Here is a 22,554-nt window from a genome sequence, read left to right as displayed (position 1 = left end):
CATCCAGATTTATTTGGGAATCAGTATTCTTAGAAATACTGTAAAGTGGCACCATAATAGAAGATTGTGTCTTAGCTTTGTCCCAATTTGTGGTAACTTCCTGGTTTTGGCTTTTATTTTGACAGTTTTCCTGTCCTATGCCTCCCAGCTTGACTCTCCCTGTTTTAAATCAATTACTTCCACCTGTTTATATCACGTCACCTCTTTGTGGTCAGTGTGTTGTCAAACCTTCACCCATGGTTCATGGACTCTTACCTGCCAGGAGGAGGACAACATTATGGTACCTACCTCCCAGTTTTATCCTAGTTTGTGTTTCTCTTGTAATTGCTGTTTTTAATGTTTGAGACTTTTGCATTAATGGTTAAGGTAGCTAACAATAATGTCACACAGCTAGCCTTAGCAGAAAAAGTCAAGTCAAAAACACACAGGTCATTTGATTACACTTACCTCTATTTTGAATATGTGTCTAGATTGTTAGAGGATGGTGGTTAACAATATAATGGCATAGCTTTAAACTTTAAACCCGTTTCCCAAGCCTTTATGCTTTATATCACCATCATGGATGTTATTTGGTCACAACCAAGAAAAGAGTTCAAATCACTTTTTATGCCTAGAAGAGTCTCTCGGGAATCTGGAAATATTTGTGTTATGACGGTAAATTTGGATAATGTGAATTGTGTTTGTTCCATACTTCAAACATAAATAGCGGTGTGTGCTATGATGGATACACTATAGGGACAAAAGTATTGGGACACACCTTAATTATTAAATTCAGTTGTTTCAACCAGAACCATTGCCACAGGTGTATACAATCAAGCTCTTGACCATGCAGTCTCCATTTGTAAACACATGTGAAACAAAATGTTTGTGAAATTGTTGGATATTCCACAGTCAGCTGTAAGTGGTATGACTGGTAAGCGGAACCGTTTAGGAACAACAGCACTTCAGCCACAAAGCGAAGGACCATGTAAAGTCACAGAACAGGATGATGGGAGAATGTTGGGTGGAGGAGGGTTGCTGGTATGGGGCTGTTTTTCAGGGTTTGGGCTGGGCCCCTTACTTCTTGTTAGGGGCAGTCTTAATGCTTCAGCATACAAAGACTGTGCACCAGTTAGGTCCATATAGACCTGGCTGGGTGAGTTTGGTGTGGAAGAGCTCGACTGGCCTGCAGAGGGCCTTGACCCCAACCTCATCCAAAACCCTTGGGATGAAATGGAACGGAGATTGAAAGTCAGGCCTTCTTATCCAACATCAGTGCATGACCTTATAAATGCTCTACAGAATGAATGGGCACAAACACTCCAAAATCATTGGCAAAGCCTTCCAAGAAGAGTGGAAGCTGTTATAGCTGCAAAGGGGGACCAACTCCGTATTAAAGTCTGTTTTTGAATGAAGTGTCACTAAAGTCCCTGTTGGTGTAATGGTCAGGCGTCCCGATACTTTTGTCTATATAATGTTTGTAAAAATGTGCCTTACACACTGGAGGTAATATTATGACTTAGCCACAAGAGAGCAGCAAACATTTAAAAATGGTGGATCCTCCCAGTTTCCACAGCTGTCTCTGTATCACAGTTAACAACAAGGAACATTCCTGAGGCAAAACAGACTTGCTGTAATTCACTTGCACAGAATGGATTTGTGAATGTAAAGTGAACAACTAAGTCAAAGTACCCACAGTTAATTATAAAATGAATTTTGTTGGTGTTCACTGAGGAAATTGAAAATAAAATGTTCTCTTCTTCCATCTGCACTTTCTTTGAATAGGAGCATGTAGACATGCTCCTATTCTCCAGCTCTGCAGGTCTCCAGGTTTGCCACCTCCACCCAGTGGATGATGTTTCTCTTGCACCTTTTTCATGGTGTAAATTTGAAAGATTATGTACTTTCATTGTCTGGAAGGATTACGCTTCAGAGTCAACTCTATGGCACAGGTAAGTTTCACACTAGATTGAACTCATGCAGGTTATAAAAACACCTAACGTGTCTCTTTCATTTTAGTATCGGTTCTAAACCTGGTAGCTTCATTTACATTGACACAAAAACAGTCAATCGTGATTTCATATAATAAAACCTATGGTATCCCAGCTTCAGTGACAGTATTGTATTGCAGATAAGTTCTGAAGGCTTTCTTCCCCCACCCATAAACTGCATACAGACACAGGAAACATTATTGTTCTAGACAGGAAATGCTGACAGTGAGGCCTCAGATGATACTTGCAGAGACTTGAACTGAAGAGCAAAGTGACTCTATATGTACATATGATTTAAAATCCTAGCATCTAGCCTGTAATGGACTCACTCTCATGTTGTTCAGTATGGGTTCCTTTGTCTCTGTGACCTTTACTCTAGCATGTACAGACACTTGCACGCGCACAGATATGTAGATGCACAAAACAAAGCCGGTATTGTGGATTGCAGCCATTAGCGAAGAGTCTCGCATAGCTATGGGAGGTTAAGCCATGGTAACTGAGCTGGAATCTTGGCCTCTCTCTAGCATCCTTCTATTTAGACAATTAGTATGACAAAGATGTGTTAGTCTGTAAGTGTGGGCGGGTGCCTTTGTGCTACTATACTTGTAGCACAAGAAAAGCACTTCAGAATGTAGAGAGTGTACTGATTCAGCTTGCTGTTGGATTCATCACTACTAAAGACTTAGAACCTGCATCAGGGTAAAATGTAGGCTGTCTACGGTTGAAATGATCATGATGTTTATTTCTATTTCACTATTTCAAATCCAAATGATGTTCACTGCAATTAATTGTATATACATTTGTCAAATGTATAAATCTAATTTGTTTTAATTCATGAAATATTAAGCAGAATTTATAAAATAACTGTGATCATATTATCACAGGTTAATTTCAGTATTTGCTTTGGGATGCCCTGATTGGTTAATGCGTTGCACCATTTATACATGCACATTACGTGTGTAATGACTATGGTGCAAGCCTGGCCATGGACATTTGTTATAGGTTTGCTATAGGTATAGTTATAGGTTTCTACTCATTTCTGTCTCTCTGCAACCCACTGACAAATAAAAGCAAAAATGTCTGGAACATAATATATACACCCACACACAGGTAGAGACTGAGTGAAGGGTAAGGAGATAGAGCGCCATTTTTACCTTGTTTATAAGTGTAATTTTGTGTGTATGCACCTGGACACCTCTGTTTTTACATGTAGGAGTAATAGATTCCTTGGTGTAAAAATCAAAGATATTATCTTCTCCCATTAGTGTTGGTCACTCAGACAAGTATCTATATATGCTGGATGACATGCAGCTAGCCTGAGTAGCACACTGCGACACAATGTCCAACTCCCTCCCTCCCTCCCTCACTCCTCTGTTTCTCCAGTCTTCTGCACTCCTGTCCCAGGAAGCACTGCTCCCGCCTCCTCCTGCAGCCCTGCCTGACTGCTCATCAGTAAGCTGTATTATCCCATCACTGATCATTTTGTGAAAAACAAAGAGAGAGCAATAGGGTGTGTGTGTGTGTGTGTGTCTTTGCATGTGAGCATTTGGTGAGAGAGGAGGGAGGGGTGTATCCTGGCGAAGAGCTTTTCCCTGTTGTAGTAACCATCTGCAGACCGACCATTACTTTACTGCAGCAGCTATCAGCCCTGCTGTATTTGGTGAGCGAGACACACTAACCTGTCTGTCCCCTCCTCTCTCTCTCTCTCTCTCTCTCTCTGCATATTCAGCACAGCTGCCTTCTCTCCTCCTCATCACTCTGCCACTCCTGCGGCGCTGTGCTCTGCTTGAAGAGGACGCTGGCCTGCTCCTCACCCACTGATTCTGCATGACTGTCTCAAAGGTAAGATTGCTTTGGTTGGGGAATTACTTTCAGGGCATCACCGGTAATATGGGCGTTAAGGTCAGACTGGAGTGTGGAGGTTATTTAAGGCATTATTCTCATGTGCGTTTGTCTGTGGAGGAGTGAAGATGAGTTTTTGAGTAGTGTTGGAGTTGCTGGGTAAAGCCAGGATGCCGCAGCCAGAGGATGTGTATGTTAATGAGACTAAAATCATATGATGTGATTATATTCTCTAACCAGTGTTTTACAGGCTGGCCACAGTTTATGCTGGATGTGAGGAAGTTATACTTGACATTTTTGTAGGAGCTCTAACTTTGAGATGAGACTTTGTGTTCAGAGAGGAAATTAAAGATTGGGCCTGGCCTTTGATGACCTAGCCGTCTTTTAAACTACTGTATGTGCAGGATTGTTGAGAGCTGTAGCGTCGGTGCTAATGTTTGGTTGTTAAAGATGTTTTGTTCGTCTATCAGTAAGAATATGAGCACTTATAAGCAGGCCCATACTGACTGGGTGTTTTGTTTGCTAGCAGCTGCAGGGACTAAAGTGTATCTCCTCAAGTCCTGCTGTAGCTCTGGCAAATAATGATTAATAATGCAAATTAACAGGCTACCATTGCAATGTACCATGTATGGCTTACAGTGGATTTCTAAGTACATTACATCACATGAAAACTTGAGTATTTTGGCAGTGTCAGTGTACTTCAGTCATATTGTGTTCTCCTTGACTTTCATAGCTCAGCAAGGTACTGTCTTGGGAAATAAAAAAAGGAAATTTGTCTTAAATAGACAGACAGTAAGTTTGAAATATATACTGGCTGTAATTAGCTTAGTGGGACAACAGAAGCTGTGTTTGAGTCTCATACTTTCTGCACAAAAGGAAAGTTTAATACTTTAACGCTTATGGTTTTGCAGCATGGTGATGTTCCAGGTGGGAACATTCAGGGTCAGTGTGGAGAGCAGGAGAAATGAAAAAGACTAAGACCTATTCTCACTTTCATAGACATGTCAATATTGTCTTATTGCTAATTTGAAAAATCTCCAGCTATTTCCTTAATTGTTCAGTCATATTATGGGAGCTCAGCCCCTGTTACATGCTGAAAGGCAGCTTACCATGAGCAGAGCAGAGCACAACATTTTAGGGCAAGACTTTCTTTTTGGTTAATGTTGGGTTTACACGTGTAGCTATACAGTTATGCTTGTCTGTATTCGTATGTGTATTATTATTATTATTATTATTATTATTAATAAAAGCTGATCTTGAAATAGGTGTGTCAGCCCACTTGGCTGAGTGTTTGTGCACCCCATGTGTGTGCTGGTGGTCAACAATCTATGGTTAACGCTGAAGAAGCCAGATAAATCCTCTTAATCAATTAACAGAGGAAATAGCTCAGCCACTCCCATGTAGAGAATTAAAATGACCCAAAAATAGCTGGCCTACTGTAGACACAGGACAATGGCCTCTTTACTCACACTTGTGGTCACACACCTGCAAGTTCCACACTTCTTAATACAGAATGGCAGCTTGTATTTCTGGCTTGCAATCTGTAACGCAGCACTACACAAACTCAATTTTTCTGCCTGTGTGTGAGAGACATTGCGTGGGAGGCGTGTACTGCTGTGTAGGTGGACGTCATTCACTATGAGAACTGAGAGAGGAAAAGGTCAGGTGCTTGTGTGTTGGCAGTGTACCAAAGCCTAAATCTGACTGTAGACAAGACCAAAGGCACTGGAGAGAATTTTAATGAATATACCTCTGATTTTTTTGCCACTTATTGCATTTTGATGTCTGCAATTACAAAAATGAGGTAAGGAGGAGTGGGGAAAAATACAAAAACGTGCTTTGACATTTCTGTAAAAAAGGTATGAAAGTACATTATCCTTGATGGGTGTGTGGGAGAAGCAGGGAGAGTGAGTCTAGGGAACTCTTTTCATTGCTCTGCCTGCCAACAGCAGTAAAGTCACCTTGGGAGGTAAACAGGAAAAGAGTGTCTGTGCTGATGGGGATAAAAAGCCTTCTACCCCTCAGCCCACAGATCCAGAGTGGCTGCTCTAGAGAGACTGTCCATGCAATGCACACGTAGCGTCAGACCAAGATCTGAGTCATTTGGCCTGACCTCTTAACGTTACAGCACAGAATAATTAGCAATGACAGCATATGCAGACATTTACACATGTACTGTTTCATAAGCATGAGGGAGATGCCCCCCCCTCTTTACAAATGATAGTTACATGCATTTAAAGGAACACTACTGACTACTGCCTTCTGGATTATCTCAGACTCTTTAGCAGGTCTGCATACTCGATTAATCAAAAACTTAAAGGCTCAGTGGAGGAGTTGCCAGTTTAAGGTCTATGAAGATTTGTGCTCTGATCTAACTTAGGCTGCTTTTTGTTGTGAAGCATTTTGCACCAACAACCTATTCAGTGTTGACAAAAGGAAGAAAAAAGTGTCACTCGCCAGATTTAAGATATTTGATTTTTATCAACCAATGGAAAATATTATGCTGGCAACGTCCGGTATGCTGCTATCAGACATGACAAAAAATAAAAATGGCTCTGCAACACAAAGAAAATGTATATATGTAAAGTTGTTTGGGTCACTATCCGCCTCACACCTAAAAACATTTTTACAAGGATAATGCTTTTACTGGTTTTATTTTTTCACAGCATAACTCAAAGTAATGAATGGATTTGGATGAAGTGTTTTGGAGAGTGAGTATGACTTAGGGAACAATCCATTAGATTTTGGTGCTAATCACTAAAGGTTTCTTCACCACAGAGATGGAAGCAAAAATAACGAAATTGGCCCTGACTCCATACACAGCGCCTAGAATGCTTGGTCAAAAATCACACAATAACATCCACAAAAGATCTACCAGACACTAAACTATGGTCTAGATCTAAGTCATATTCCAGAGCTGCTGATCCAGAATGTTTGCGTTTATAGGACTCACGGAAAACGCGCTACTGTGAGGCAACAAGGGATGCTACAGGCTTGCAACTAGGATCAAATTCTAGCTGAAGCTTTGCTGACTCAGTAGGGTACCAGCAGATTTGACACCTCAACAGTTGCTGCTCTAGAACCTGAAGAAAACTTTCAAACCAGTGATGATATCAATGTGATTCCAAATGCTAGAGTAGATTTTCTTTTTAAAGAAATCATATTATGAGGGTCAAACTATCATGGCAATGTTGTCTTTAGGTGTAAATGGCTTTACAAGGACAGTGAGCTGCCTTGGCAGCGGTTTGTGCTGTGGTGTTCTCAGAGATGCCATCTCTTTGTAATAGTTCCCTAAACTTGACAAACTAATCATGTATACTGTATGATGGGTAGTATGTGTCAAAACAGATTAAGTGGAAAGTTCTTTTTAAGAATTTAAACACTTAATACCGTGGGGACTGCAACCTCTGCACACACTTGCATTGTGGGGACGTCGCCATCCTGAATTTTAGTGTGATGATGCTGCGGTTAGGTGTTAGGCAAGTAGTGGTGATGGTTAGGGCAGGTCTCCAGAAAACGAATAGGTTGGTGTAAATTCTCCACAAGAAATTATAAACTACCACTCACTCCTCTGACAAAATGCTGACAGAGAAAATGGGTCACTGCAGACACGGCCTCATTGGGTTGAGTCCTGTAGGTTTAAGAGCATCATCAACCCTCTGTATGTAACTGTACCAACTCGAGATATGTTGCCACTCTGGTGGGGAGGATGTATTTTCCTGAGGCCTGACACAAAAAGGGGAGGGCACATGACACAGGCTTGACTCGGTGTTATTACAGTTGCAATGTATGCATGTTTGTGCATTAGCCACCCCTGAAAACTTTTGTATTCTGTGGGATGAATTGTAGTGTGGTTTTTCATGTCCTGCTGTCAGTCCACAGGGATCATGGGAATGGCATAATGACCTTGGCGGGATCACTCTGTGAAAGAAACTGACCTCAGAAAGCTGACCTCACCCAGGCTTTTATCTGCCAGTGACCACTGGCAAGAAGAGCTAGCATAGCAGCAAGTTGCTGGCCTGTTAAGCTAGTGGAGTGAATTTCTTACTTTTACTATCACTGTGTGGGAATGCTGTTACAAGGGCCCCGGTAGCTTCATTGTAGCTTATCTATGCATTATTGATACTCCAAATGTAGAAATGAGAAGATATTAAAATAAAAGAATATTGTTCTGCTGCATGCTACTCAGTGGTATAGAAGAAAACTGCAAACACACAAGAGCACAGCATGAGATTATTAAATCTAGAAAGTCTGTTCTCATCTGCTTTGTGACTGCAGCCACTTGTAACCTCCATTTCTACTAAATTGGTACAGAGTATTAGAGATCTTGCGATACCAGCAGAAGAACAAACCAGTTTATTGGCTGTGTTTTGACCTAAAGCAGTGTGAGTTAGTGTGTCTGTATCCTCTAGGCTGTTGGACTTGATCACGAAGTAGCCAAATCAAACCATGCAGTTTGCAGCTGCTCCCTTTCATAAGGAAGAACAAACAACATTGAAAACTGCTCAGCTCTGTTTGCTCCATAAAAGACCACTTCAGTGTCCTCCAGCATTGCAGAGGGCGAAAGCAGCTCGCTCTCATGCTGATTGTTGCCCTGAGTTACCTTCCTATCAGATTTAGTTTTGCTGTCAGTCCACAGGGATCATGGGAATGGCATAATGACCTTGGCGGGATCACTCTGTGAAAGAAACTGACCTCAGAAAGCTGACCTCACCCAGGCTTTTATCTGCCAGTGACCACTGGCAAGAAGAGCTAGCATAGCAGCAAGTTGCTGGCAAAGAAATAGTTGCACAGTTGAAAACCCCGTTGATTGCGACTTGCATGGCAACTTCTTAAATGGTCCAGTTGTTTTTGGTTGGATACCACAGAGAGAGCATTGTGCCAGGACCGGGGAGGGGGTGAGAAGAGGCTGTTGAATGTGTCTTCAAAAGTTATCTCCAACTTGTTCTCTTACATAGTTTTCCCTCCTTTTACACAAGTTTTTCACTGAATGGTTGACACTTCTGTGCTTTTCCTAACATGGAAGCAAATGGATTCACAGAAGATGCGAAGTGAGCTGCAGAGTGATACAAGTGCCTACCAACTGCTGCATTGACTTCTGTGTACACAGTGTTAGGCAGGTGGTCATAATGTTATGGCTGATTGTTATATGCCCACAACACAACTTTAGGGGGAAGAGCCCCACCATACTTGGCAGCACTGTATCAGCAGTGAAGCCTGACAAGTTCCTGGGCTCCACTATCTCCCAGGACCTGAAGTGGACGTCCAACATCAGGACCATCATCAAGAAGGCACAGCAGAGGATGTACTTCCTGCCTACAGAGGAATCATCGAGTCGGTTCTCTGCACCTCCATCACTGTCTGGTTTGGCTCAGCAACCAAACAGGACAAGTACAGACTTCAGTGGACAGTCAGGACTGCAGAAAAGGTCATTGGTGTGAGCCTGCCCTCCATGGAAGACCTGTACACCTCACGGGTCAAAAGGAGGGAGGAGAGGATCACTGCTGACCCCTCACACCCTGGACACAGTCTGTTTGAACTCCTCCCCTCTGGACGGCGTTACAGGTCACTGTGCACTAAGACAACCAGGGACAGTTTCTTCCCCCAGGCCATCTCTCTGATGAACACTTAACCCACGACAGTATGACTGGACAATAACCCTCAGTGCAATACTTGTAAATATACCTTGTACAGCTTATACAGACTCGTACAGGTCTCTATTTTTAAGTACTCTGTTTTTATTCCTATTTATCTCGTTTCACAATAAGCATTCCTGTGTCTGCATCGTCTACTGCTTATTATGTTATACTAGCCTTATGTTGGTTTACTTGCCCCTTGCATGGGGATATGTACATGCACATTGAGAGCCGATGTACCAGAGTCAAATTCCAGTGTTATTTCTGACACACCTGGCCAATAAAGCAGATTCGGAGATTCTGATTTTATGGCTCATATTGCTAACCTTAACTGTCTGCACTGCAACGCTAACCTCACACTTATCCTATTTTACCTTTAACTGCAAACTAAAAGTCAAGTTCTCAAATAAGATGTTCAAGATCTAGAGCACCCAGATGTACTCCCATTGCAACAACGCTTTATATTTAATCTTCTGTTGTGAATTCTTTATAATTCAAAGTAGCATTCCAGCTGTGTTAAGTGTGTTTGCAATTAGATATCTGCAAACACCCCAATCACGGAGGAGGCCCGGACTGCTCTGATGCCAGGCACACACATGGTTGGAAAGACGTCTGAAAGTCATTTTCAGAGTGTTTATATTACAGTTAACAGTAGAAGCTGTAATATAAAGGCTGCAAACTCTTAAACCATAAAATGATTTAAGATTTGTTTTACCATAAGAAGGCTCCAACAGATCTGACTCAGTTTTGCTTTTATGGTGATTTTAATTGACCTATCAAAATAGAAAATTAACATTTTCTGCGGAATGACACGTCACATGTACACACACAAATCCACGAACATCCACACATGAGCTGTCTACATTTTTTTTCCTCAGGGTACCCTGCCCCTCATAAATCTTAAATGAGCCTGATTCAGACCATTGGCCATTTGTCAAGCTTAATGTTTACCCACACACTCTCTTACACACACAGATACAAGGACAGACGCATTAAACTGAGAGTGCAACTGTGGTTCAGTGGGTAGAGCAGTTGTCTCCCAACCGGAGGGTTGGAGGTTTGAATCACAGTGCCTGCAGTCCAAGTGTCCTTGGGCAAGGCACTGAACCGTCAAGTTGCTCCCGATGGTTGGAGCCGCAGACGGCTGCCTCCGGTCTGTAACGAATTCCTTGTTTGTAATATACTTGGCCAAATAAAGGTGATTATTCTTGCTGGCTAAACGACTAACCCAGCGACGCAAAACCTTCCATTGCGGGAACAAGAATAACACACAGCAGCTTAGTGATTGCAAATGCAAAATGAGGAATTAAGCTTTTTTTGTTTCTTATATTCACTCTAAACAAAGCAGATGAAATAATTAACATGTGGGAGAGCAAGCTGTGTGTGTGAAGAAGGGGCAGACCACAAGTGTGAGAAAAAAGGGGGATAGTTGTAAGAAAGCCACAGAAATGCATTCACCACAGGAAGACATTCAGATCTCATGAGCTCATTGCCTGTCAAAAAGCTTCCTTAGCCTGTTGTGTGTGTGTGTGTGTGTGTGTGTAGATTTGGGAAACTCTTCTTCTGTGTCACTGCATAAATCATTTCTCCACTGCCAGTGCATCCGCACAGCCCAGATTTTCACACAGACTTTCTCATCAAAGTATGGCTTGAATGGCTTGTCTTTATCTTTCTCTTTTTGTTTGCCTCAGTCACATTCTTGTTTGAGGGTTCTACAACATCTGTGGCCATTACAGCAGTGACATAAGAGGCTTTAGCTTTGGTGCATTGAAGCAGACTAGATAGCTTGCAGCAGCTTTAAGGATGTTATTTATACTATAAAGCTCAATGGAAATAAATAATACAACTAAATATTCATTATTAGAGTCCTATGAAATATTCCAGAGGAGTGAACCGATCAGAGACTTTTGACTGGAGGCTTACAGAGCTGACAAAAATGACCACAAATAAAAAAAATTAAAAAAAGGAAATTGAAACAATGGCAGAAGTGATGTGTGGAAGGCCAGTACCAGATATACAGGTACAGGTCTGCTATTTTTTTTTTTTGAGAGCAGGGCAAATACCAAAAACATCCCAAAAACTTGTTTGACTGGTGTTGTGATGTTGCTGTGACCACAGAACTCAGAAGAGTACAAATTTAATACACATTTATCACAAACCCTAAGACTCGCATCATAAAATGGAAGCACCCCCAGAAATCGGACTTGCCTCGTAATAGTCACAAGACAAGTGAATGGGCTCACTACTCAGCTGTTTTAGTTAAAATTGTGCCGTTAGCTGAACAGAGACACAGACAAAGGAATGCACTCATATCTGTATCACTAGAGTTGCACCGGTAAAGCTGTAGTGGTCAGTACATGTGAACTGCGCTGGCCATTGCAGTGAGAATCAGGGTGGTCCATTTTCTTATTGAAACAGTAGCTGATTGGTCGGGTGGCTTAATGAAGTGTCATGGAATCTACTTATGTAACCCTATCCCACACCACATTCCCAGGCATGAGGCTGACAATGGCACTGCTGTACTGTATACTGTGCTGTGTTGTCATGTCTCGCATTATTATGCAGCATCGACTCGTATTTGAGGTACAGTACGTTCTATCGTTACCGCAGAAGAGGCCTAATGCTTTGTGATTTATATCTCACGTGTGATATGACCGTGATGCTCCGTGATGGCGTACATTGGTAAAGCGCTGGTTCAAACATGGTGACATTTCAGCACTGATTTATGAATTTCTTTGTATTATTTTTTGGTAGAACTGTAGCTGACACTGAACGAGACAGTGCTGAAGAGCTGGGTGAACATAAGAGAGCAATGAGTGGGGAGTGAGAGCACATCCATGGAGGATGATTCTACCACTCACACTCACAGACATCCGCTTTGGAGTTCATCAGGGTCAAAGTCAGCTCTGTGTTTTGCCTATGGGCACTGATTTGCAGTGTAAATATAGATATTGAGTCTCAGTAGCACACAATAGTTCAGTGTTTTCATTTGCTTTCCTCATGTGCCTACTGGTCTGTATCTTCTATACTGAACATACTGCATCTTAATAACTATGCCGCAGTCTGTTCTGTGCTGTTGAAATAGATGCATAAAGATTATTTTAATTCATTTTCCTGGTAGTTAGTACTTCACTGTTCAGAAGCAAGTGACAAGCCCATGAGGAGATCACATGAGCCATAAATACATAAGCCTCTTAATAAAGGCTACAGTGATAGGAGATAAAGCCTGGTATGTCAGCAGTTTGCTGAGTTTGGCCAAAGCAATTTGCTTTATCAGCAAAGCTGGTTTGATTGCAGTTGACATTTGGAGAGATCAGGTGTGTTGGCTGTGTTCATAGGTGGAAAGTTGGTGAAAGAGACCTGTCTTCTTGCTGCTTTAGTGACTTCTAGCGGTTGGTCAGGGTGTCTTCTGGAGGGAATGGAATGTGTAGGAAAAAGCGTAAGCAGAAAAATACACCCTTCCGATGAGCTGGCTGTCACAGGAGTTGTATGCTACCAAAATGGTAGAAAGGAGGAAGGACATGCAACAAAAAGATGGGACCAAAAATGAATTTTATGTTGTTAGTAATGTCATAAGAATTCTTCCACATATTGATATTCTAAGTATAGTGTAAAAAAGTACTTAGTGCTGTATTGAAAACCTTTGTGTAGCCGGCGGTGTGACACAGCATCACTGTCTTTGATTTTGTCTGGAATTCATTCTTTCTTCAGAGCTTTTTCTAGATATTTTTCATCACAACTAAGAAACCTTGGTATAAATGTCAGTCATCCTGTATTTTTGCAGAATTTGTCTGGATGTCTACTACTGTCGTTGTGGTAACACAACGGGTATGCCTGTCTCAACAAAAGAGCAGTTGAACATACAGAAAGTGAGAAACAAAGAGGCTTTAGAAACTACTGACACTTTGTTTTCAGGTAGAAAACTGTTTAGTCTGTTGTTAGGGACTGCTCTCTGATTACATCTAGTACATATCCATCACCCAAACCTGTACATCATTCCATGCTAATTACTGTTGTGACATAAAATTGCTTGTATAAAGATAAGATGTGAACTATACCTGTTCAATTCTCTAAATGTCTGTCTGGGAGAAAGGACTTTTGAATACATTTTAAGGCTGACTACAGTGTTGCTGGGAAATATAGGAAAAGTGATGATGTTGCCTTTTGGAAGAACATTGTGCATACACATTGAGAACCACTGTACCAGAGTCAAATTCTTCATGTGTCCAACACACCTGGTCAAAGAAGCTGATTCTGAAATTTATAATTATAAATGTCACTGGAAAATACCCTCAGGTGCCAGTTTACATCTACCTAAAACTAATGTAGTCTGGTACAAACTAATAAAAGGTCCATACAGCAGTTCAGATCCATTGAAAGTGAACAGTACAACCTTCATAAAGGGAGGAATTACTGCAAGGTTGTATTAGCTTTTAGTTAGGTGTGCCTAATAAACTGGTAGCTGAGTGTCCTCAAAAGGACAACCTGACAAACAGATCAAATTAGTGATGATTTGATGTTTGAGAAGATTAGTCCTCAGTCCCTCCAAAACATGGTAATACACAAAACTGGAATATGCAGACACAAAGTGCAGTGCAGATACAGTAAGCTAAAGTATGACTCAGGAAGTGGCACCAATAGAAAATCCCTTATGGAATAATATCCCAAATTAAATGCACGTCTCTATAGTGGTTTGTGAAATGAGGTTGGTGTTTTACAGCTGGCTTTTAAACTGGGGCACATACTGTATGCCTACTCTACTGACAGCCTGGCACTAAACAGATCAATGTATCAGACTGGAAAGATTTGCATGAGTGTCCATATAATTGAACATATTGCTACTGTTTCCAGCCAAGCACACCGTCATGTGAGTGGGGTACGTTTTTATAGAACCTTATAGAAATAACCATGTTCAACAGTGGAAATGTTATAATAAACATACTGACACATATATGTAGAGTGATAGTAGTACTGGTATTGTGGTCCTGTGTTTGGTTTTCTCTGGGGATCTCACCAACAGTGTGACTCTTCTAAAATAGGTTGAATTCACAACACTAGCCTTCATTCATATATGGGAATACTGTCAAATGGGACTTGACATGGGCACAACAACAATTACTGGTCTCTCTTTATCTGTGTGTGGGAGCATTTTTTAGACAAAATGACACAGTGAAACTTGTTCTTCATCAAAACAAAAAGCTGAGAAAGACCATATTAAAACACTGAAGAAATGTCTTTCCTACTGTACCGCTGCACGTCTTTGTGTGTGAAAGCCTAGGATAGGGCGATGAAGGCCACCAGCTCCTCTTCATTTCATCTGCTACATTTTTAACAGTGCACTGTCACAATAATTTGTGATTTACATGCAGCTCTGACTCAATCTGTTGAATAAACAGGAACAGCTGGCGTTTCCTTGCCCAAAGCTGGCAGAGGTGACAGAATCACTGCGATCTCTCTCACAGATCAGACCTTCTTTGCATACTGCCTAAAATGAGACTAGACTGATATGTCTGTATTTCATTTCTACTGACAAAACTAAAGTAGGAAACATTTTTTGGTCTGTTTAACCCTATTAATAGTATCATGAAAGAGCTCAGCCTTGGTTTGCTCTCTTTAATTGGACTATACGTATTGTATTCTCCTCTGTGGCTCCTGAGTGGTCCGGTTTCTCCTCCAGCAGCACCAAATCCCAGTTCACCTTGACTGAGCATTTCTTTGTACTGCATCATAAAACCTGTAGTTACTCGGAGGATCTCACCTTCAGTGTGAATTGACTCGTCCATTACATTGTATGTCACCATAAAGAGACTACAGAGAACTTCACCTACAACATTTACATATCATCATTAAAATGCAGGAAAGCAATTCAAGAGCCATAGTAAAATAAAAACAAAGACCCTGCTCTTCAGTGCACAGCCAACTTTGTGAGTGAAGTGCGCCTGACTCCTGCATCCGGTTGTGCAGGCTACCCACTAATAACCCACAGGCTGACGCACATATCTTGTAAATCATATTCAGTAAATCATTCCTAATAAAATTATTTTTATCTCAGTTGTTTTTGGAGTTTTGGAAGAAAACAATTCTGGATATTCTTAATAGCAGAGCATTTTTTTCATCCATATTTTCTGATTTTATTAATATACTGCAGGCCTGATGGAAAGCTTTGGGGGGCCGGATGTGGCCTGTGGGCCACCAGTTGACAATCCATATTCTATTTCTTTCCAAGCAATATGACAGGAAGATCAATATTCTTGCAGCGCAAATCCTTGTCAAGGTTCAGACATTTACTGTCTGGAATGGTAAAGTCAAGCCAGGCAGATGGTCTGGCACTCGGCTTGGCCACGTTCTCTGTATAAGTTTAGTTTTTCACACTTTCCACCCCTTCATTCCTGCGAAGGGAGAGTGAGAGAGAGAAAAGCGATGGATTGATGAGGTGGAGATATCAAGACGGTGTCCAGCTCGTCTGGTCGCTGATGCTGTCAGGCATGATTTCCTGGCATTCTGAGTCTCTGAGGTTTTGAACTTCAAAGCTCTGTGTAGCTTTGACGACACTTGTGAAAAATCGAAGCAATAAATAAAGATCCATTTTTAAATATTAGAGAGGACTAAGTGTCTGATCCAGTAAATAGACTGATGGTTTTCATGGAGAAGAGAGACTAGTGGCTGGCTGTATCTTTGATCTTCACATATTCTAGCTCCTGGTTTGGGTTTCTAAAATGTGGTTGCTATAGCGCTGTCAGTCAGGTCAGATTAAGCCTTTTTCACATCAGACATTTTGACTCTTCATCCTAATAAATCACTCCTCCTTTGAAAAGGAGGTGGTCTCCCTTGTGAAAGAGGTTGCTAACCTCAGTGGAAATCAAGTTAAATAAAGGTTCAATTTAAGAATTAAAATACACGAATCGCTCCTTTTCCTATTCAAGTGCCCAAGTACAAGCCTGTCTCCTACAGATTACATTCATATACCGTTAAACTTTTCTCCCAGTTGCACTGTGGGGGCATCAGATTGCTGTCTGCACTATTTACTAATGGCAGCAGAGTCGACAGATCAGACAAATCTATTGTTTGCATTTGACTTGCAAAGTTTTGATGCCTCTAAATGATCAATGATTTGGCCTCCTGCAAGCTGCTGCACTCCTTCAGCAATCACCTTGACATTCTGAAGGACAATATCTGCTATGAAATTATAACTGAACATTTGGTGACTCATCCCAGAGAGTGGTTTCTGCAGTCTAACTTCAGTGATGGATTTCAATAATATAATGAAAGTCCGCATTCACCTCCTCCTCTTGTACTTCGGGCTCGGTGCCATTTGGGTTTCTCGATTTGATCCACTGCCAGAGGGATTTAATTTCAGACATGATTAGATTTGTGTACTAGGACATGCATCAGCCTTCTAGCTTCTGTTAGCTTTCCCTTAACACACAACTTTAGCTATATTTACGTATTAACTTTGTTCAAATCAGTGTTCACCATGAAATGAATGGACTTCAAGTATTCAAATTGTCTCTTCAAACTGAAACACCCAATAATGACATATTTTGTTACTCATCATGGACACATACTCCAACAGCAAGAAAGAACTGGCCATATTGTTCACTTTAATAGGGATGTATTACAGTTGAGCTTTTTAGGTGCGTTCGTGTGTATTCTTAATTACCTGAAACCCTCCAGAAATAAGATAACATTAATGGGAGTGATAACAGGGACCGAGTGAGAGCTCCTGTCACCTCTCTTTTCAAATGACTGAAATTAATGCAGGCTCAAATAAAAGATTAGCTTTCCAACATTCCTGAACTGGCCATCTGGAAAATCCAGCAATGATCCAGATGGACTGCTTCACTTTGCTCTGCTGGAACATGTGTGTTAAATCTATTCTGTTCTGTTTTTTCCTTTCTTTTGCCACTTGCTTACAGTTGCTATCCCAACACAGATGAATGCCTTTTACTTGCTTTCCTGTGTATGTGAAGCTTTAAGTGAACACAGTGTCACTGTTGTTTCACTGGCCTGAGCATTATGTGTCAGTTTCAGCTCATTTCCTGTGAGCGGGAAACGCGTAAGCGCACCTTGCATTGAGTTGCCAACACCTCCTTTACTGACTGGTCATACTTTTGTTATGAGTTAGCAACAGCTGTTGGACGTTCTTGCTGGCGGTGGGCTTTAAAGTGCTTTAAGCCTTGCTTATAGAGAGTCATAACATGTCCGTGCTAGAGCCTGCTCCATTAGCTTCTGTAATTCAGATCAATCTCTCATTTAGCATTTCTTTCAACATATGAAGTGTTCTTGGAGTTTACTTATTCTAAGACAAATCAGTATCCATTTTTAGCTACTGAAAATCAAAAACTTAGATTTAATTAAAATTAAATGATTACAAGTGAATGAACATATATCATAACTTAGTTTCATTTCCATAATAATCACATTTTCTCAAGTTTTAGCTGTAATTTCTAAAAAGGAGATTAACACCAACCAATAATGCTTACTGTCAGATGAAAGCTAGTAAAATATTCATACTGTACATAATAAAGTACCAAAAACATGTATAATGTTAAGATACTGATAAAAACATTTTAGGACTGACAGCACTTGGCTAATGCCCAACAATTCAATCAATAATCTGCACAGCACACAAAAGCCTTTTGTAACCACAATTTTCCCATCAGGCATTGCTATAGCAGTGTACTATAGGAAATATCTCAGCACTTTAAAAGCCCAGCTGTGACACTTCCTGTGTGAGTGAGAAGAAATCCCACTTCACACTGAGAGAAAACTTGGCCAAAGGGCCAGTTATTTACTCCCCACAGAGATGGAAGTCGTCATAAGTGACTGTGTCACCACCAAGGGAGGAGAGGGAAAGGCAGAACAGGGCTTCACTATGTCTGAGTGACAAGACATGGAGTGACCCTGTGGATATCTACTGAATGTCAGCTCAGATCGACCTACTTCCGTATGTGGCACCAACACTGAGAAAATCTGGATTGAAATAATTTATCCCAATGATTTGATTTGGCAGTGTTTAAATGGCCTTTTATACTTCATAATGAGCTCACATGCTGCAATTGACTGTGTGTAGAAAATAGTGGACATTTGACTGTAGCTGGGATAATGCAAGAATACAGCCAAGTAATGATGCTCTTTTAGGAATATGACCATTTAAAAGTTATTTTTTGTGTGTGTGTTTGTGGTTTGTAGCAGTTTCAGCAGCTACTTTTCTCTTATTATAATTTTCTGTTTTTAGGATATCAGGCAGACATTAAAAATTCAGATAGAGAGGAGGAAAGAGAATGATGAACAAAGCAACAGTGTCTCGAGGCAAGATGCAAAAAAAAAACTCACTGCTCTCAGGAGTGGTCTGCCTTACAGCTACTACAGTTTAGGTGTACTGGTATAAATGGAGCACATATGGTCAGACATGGATGCAGACATGGAAACCAACAAACATGTATAGCACATAATAAAGGCAAACTGCACACACAAAAACACAAAGTCAATAGACCACAGACAATCACCATGGGACACAGTTTTCACCACAACACCTGCCTCAGTATATCGACCTTCCCAGGGGTCATTTTAGAAACGTTTGTAATGAAAGAAAATTCACATTTCGTCAGTGAGGAGTAGGCAGTGTTGTAGGAGCTGGAGTCATTCACACAGTCACAGCAGTCTTTTATTGTACATTTAGATGCAAAAGACATTTTTAGGATTCATGAGTTCCCCAATATCATTTTGTCATTTGGGACAAAGTTGCATTTTCCTGGCAAGGAGGCTTAGGTGGTGTTTATTATAAAATGTATTAAGTGTCATCTAAAGGGACTGACGCTGATGCTCACTTCAGCTATTTTAACTGTTGCTTGCCTCTTGCTGACACATTTGAAACCAAGGTAACATAGCTGTAATATGTAGGTCAAAGATCTTAAGGATTAATCAAACTTAGGAGACATACAGCTCTTAAGAGTTACTGTATAATAACTAACAATAAAAGCTAAAACAGACTTTGACACTGAAGAGAATTATCCTGAAGTCTAAGGACTTACATAATTTAAAAGGTTCATTTGACAGGTTTAATATGTCATTGATAATATATTTTTGAGAGACAGCTGTCAGTTGTGTAATTCCTTGTCAGGCAGGTGTCCTCTGCCTTCTTTGTCTACAAATGTTTCAGGTTCAAAAAGCAGCAGTCTGACAGTCTTTGTGTTCGAACATGTTACTTTCACTGTCACTGCTACATTTGCCAACAAAGTCCACAGATGTTCCCTCAGGGATCACCTGCCTTTACAAAAATTTGTTAGGTTTTATACCTGTGAAGTAAAAAGTGAGGAAGGCAAGATTAGAAGAGAATGAAGTGAGTGAAAAATGCTGGTAGTGCTGGGAACTGGCCAGAAAGGCCCTGTAATTCTAAACAAGCAGCGGGTGGGAGAGGCAGGTGATTGAATGGCTACTGCTCTAATGCTGCTATGTCTGTTCTGCCCAGCCAGGCTGGAGCTTGAGCTGGAGGAGGCAGACACTCAGAGAGAGAGAAGGAGAGTGAGGGTAGAATGAGTGGCAGGATAGGAGAGGAGAGGAGGGTGAGGGGGTGATAGTCCAGCTATCAGTAGTAGGAGGAGAAAAGGGTGGGAAGAGAGAGTTTAAATGGGAGGGGGGGTGAAAAACATAAGAGGAGTAGGAGGTAGAGCAGACAAATGCCGCCTGCTTGGATTTGAAGGGGAAGGAAGGAAGAGAGGAGGTTCTGGTGTCTCGCTTAGAAAGGAGGGTGGATGTTTGCAAACTGAGAAGGCCACAGGAACAGTGTGACTTAAGTTCCACTGTGAGGACACTGGCAAGGTAAGATGACATTTTTAATAAGGTGATTATGAGGACATTATGTCCTGATGTGATCTAAATTTAATGGATATTAGATTATATATGAATCCAACTTTGCATAAAAACATTTTAATTGTGAAAAAATAAACCTTTGCAAATTGAAGAGGCCTCACATTGTGTATCCCTAGAGGGCATCGTGCTCACAGCACACAAGTCTTGTGATCTGTGTTGATGGATAAAAGGTATTTTCTTCTCTGAGCTGCTGTGTTTTGTGTGTACGACGCCCACGGCTGCTCACTGTCTGCGCGGGTGTTCTCATGCTGCAAACCCTTGTGAGATAAAGACACAAACACACAGACAGACATCCTCTCTACGCCATACACCAGTGACCAGTGAATGAGTCTTCTTGTAAACAGATCTCAAAGCCGGCAAGTCTCCTCCTTTCCATCTCCTCTAACTGTCCCTCAAGTCACTTTCTGCTGCTTTTCTGTCCAGCATTAATTTTTTAACAAACTGTCATTATGCTGCTCATACAGATGTGGCTTCAGTGCAGTCGATCTAAGTTTGTAGGGTCATTACATCTACACTATTGTACTGGGTGCTGAAGTCCAGGGGTTTGAGATGGAACTGGACAGGGGAAGATGATGGCAGGAGCATGGTCAGAAGATGTTTCTATTTGCATGTATACACCACTCCCACCAGTTCCCCTCCTTATCTGAAGAACAATGTTGAATAGAGGATTGCATGATGTCATCCGGCATTGCTGCCACTGGCCTGGCTGGAGTCATAAATCCTATCTCTCCAGTTCCTGTTCGGAACCAATATACACTAGTCTGCATCAGTATTGTCAGCAAAACTGTGCTCAAACAGACCAGGCTTCAGAAAATGTAAGATGTAGCCATATTCATTAATTCCCACAACTTCTTTCCTTATGTGACAAAAGTCATTTGACATCCACTTATTGTGCTGTGTGAACTCCCTGTGCAAAGGTCATAAATGATGAACTCCATCATTGCCTTCTTGTGGTGACGTGACAAAAGAAGTATCTTGAGTCAAACAGAACCACTTCTCATTTGTTATGTGTAGTGGCTACAAACAATGGCTGCTTCTTTGTTGTATCAGATCCATGCGAACCAAAATAGTGTGACATAGAACAAGATCGACTGTAATGTGTTGTGTTTGTCACATCTTAATAATTTTGGTTTACACAACTTAGTCTTTTTTCTGATTAAGTTATTTGGAAGGAATGTTTTTTATTACTGCTTTTCTTTGTTGAAACATTTTTCACAGGCTCTAAGGGAACACGAAATGGTGTCAAAACAGTTTTCACCCACTTTTCACTTTCACTTTTCACCAATTTGGACAATTTCCCACAACTACATGTGTGACTGTTATCATGTCTGCACAGATGGGACAGCCCACCCTGCAGCTGTGGGTTTGGTAGATGGGAATGTGACTTTAAATTTTATTGATTCTTGCCTCACAGTCATCATTATATGAGTGCCTACAGTGCCTAAAGAAAAAAAAGAACTTATCTTTTCCATGTAATTTGTACATGGAATGTTAATGTAGTGGTACTACTGTTACCACTACATGCAATGTTAAAAATTTTACACAGTTACCATATGGTATAGGGGCAAAAGCAGACATTTTACCTAAAGAAGAGCTACAAAGACCAGGGTGAACCCTATTTTAGGAAATTAAATCCAGGTTAAAGTCTTTATCCTTCATAGGTTTTGATTAAACTATACATTGAGAAGGTTTTAAAGAAGGATAGAAACTAGGAAGAACTCAAATATCTGTTTAGACACTTAACTGTATGTAGAAACTTAAATGAAGAGTCCTGAAGCAATAAGTTGTTTAATTAATTCATAATCAAATGACAGAAAATGAAATGACAGTTATCCATCTAAAATGCCAAACATTCACTGCTTCCACCTTCTAAACCTAGAGGTGGTGTTGTCATTCTCTTAGTTTCATTACATTGTAAATTGAGTTTGAAATCAGACAAAACAGTTAATATGAAGATGTCATCTTTGCTTCTGGGAAATTGTGATGGTCATTCTCCATGATTTGAGACAGTCACTACGCAATTATTCATCCATCCATTTTCCTCCGCTTATCCGGAACCAGGTCGCGGGGACAGCAGTCTAAGCAAAGATGCCCAGACTTCCCTCTCTCCAGACACTTCCTCCAGCTCCTCCGGGGGAATGCCGAGGCATTTCCAGGCCAGCTGAGAAACACAGTCCCTCCAGCGTGTCCTGGGTCTTCCCCGGGGCCTCCTCCCGGTAGGACCTGCCCGGAGC

At 41.1% G+C, this 22,554-nt stretch overlaps 1 protein-coding gene across 4 annotated transcripts in view; it reads left to right on the top strand.

The window, feature by feature from the left end:
- The first annotated feature begins 205 nt into the window (after positions 1-205).
- The window catches only part of coro2ba (coronin, actin binding protein, 2Ba), a 40,773-nt gene continuing 18,424 nt past the window's right edge, over positions 206-22,554 (top strand). For 2 of the 4 annotated variants that reach the window (XM_020605707.1, XM_020605705.1), the window contains exons 1-4: positions 206-280; positions 1,765-1,931; positions 3,354-3,422; positions 3,700-3,812. In XM_020605707.1, coding sequence (XP_020461363.1) covers positions 3,798-3,812 — 15 coding nt within the window. In that variant the 5' untranslated portion in view covers positions 206-280; positions 1,765-1,931; positions 3,354-3,422; positions 3,700-3,797. Of the gene's footprint in view, positions 281-1,764; positions 1,932-3,353; positions 3,423-3,699; positions 3,813-20,114; positions 20,270-22,554 lie in introns of those variants that run through there. The other 2 variants (XM_020605706.1, XM_020605708.1) reach the window with 2 other exon arrangements.

This window comes from Monopterus albus, unplaced genomic scaffold (assembly GCF_001952655.1).
Source record: "Monopterus albus unplaced genomic scaffold, M_albus_1.0 scaffold72.1, whole genome shotgun sequence".
Taxonomy (NCBI): Eukaryota; Metazoa; Chordata; class Actinopteri; order Synbranchiformes; family Synbranchidae; genus Monopterus; species Monopterus albus.
Note: the sequence above shows the minus strand (reverse complement) of the source record. Positions and strands in the feature narration are given on the sequence as shown.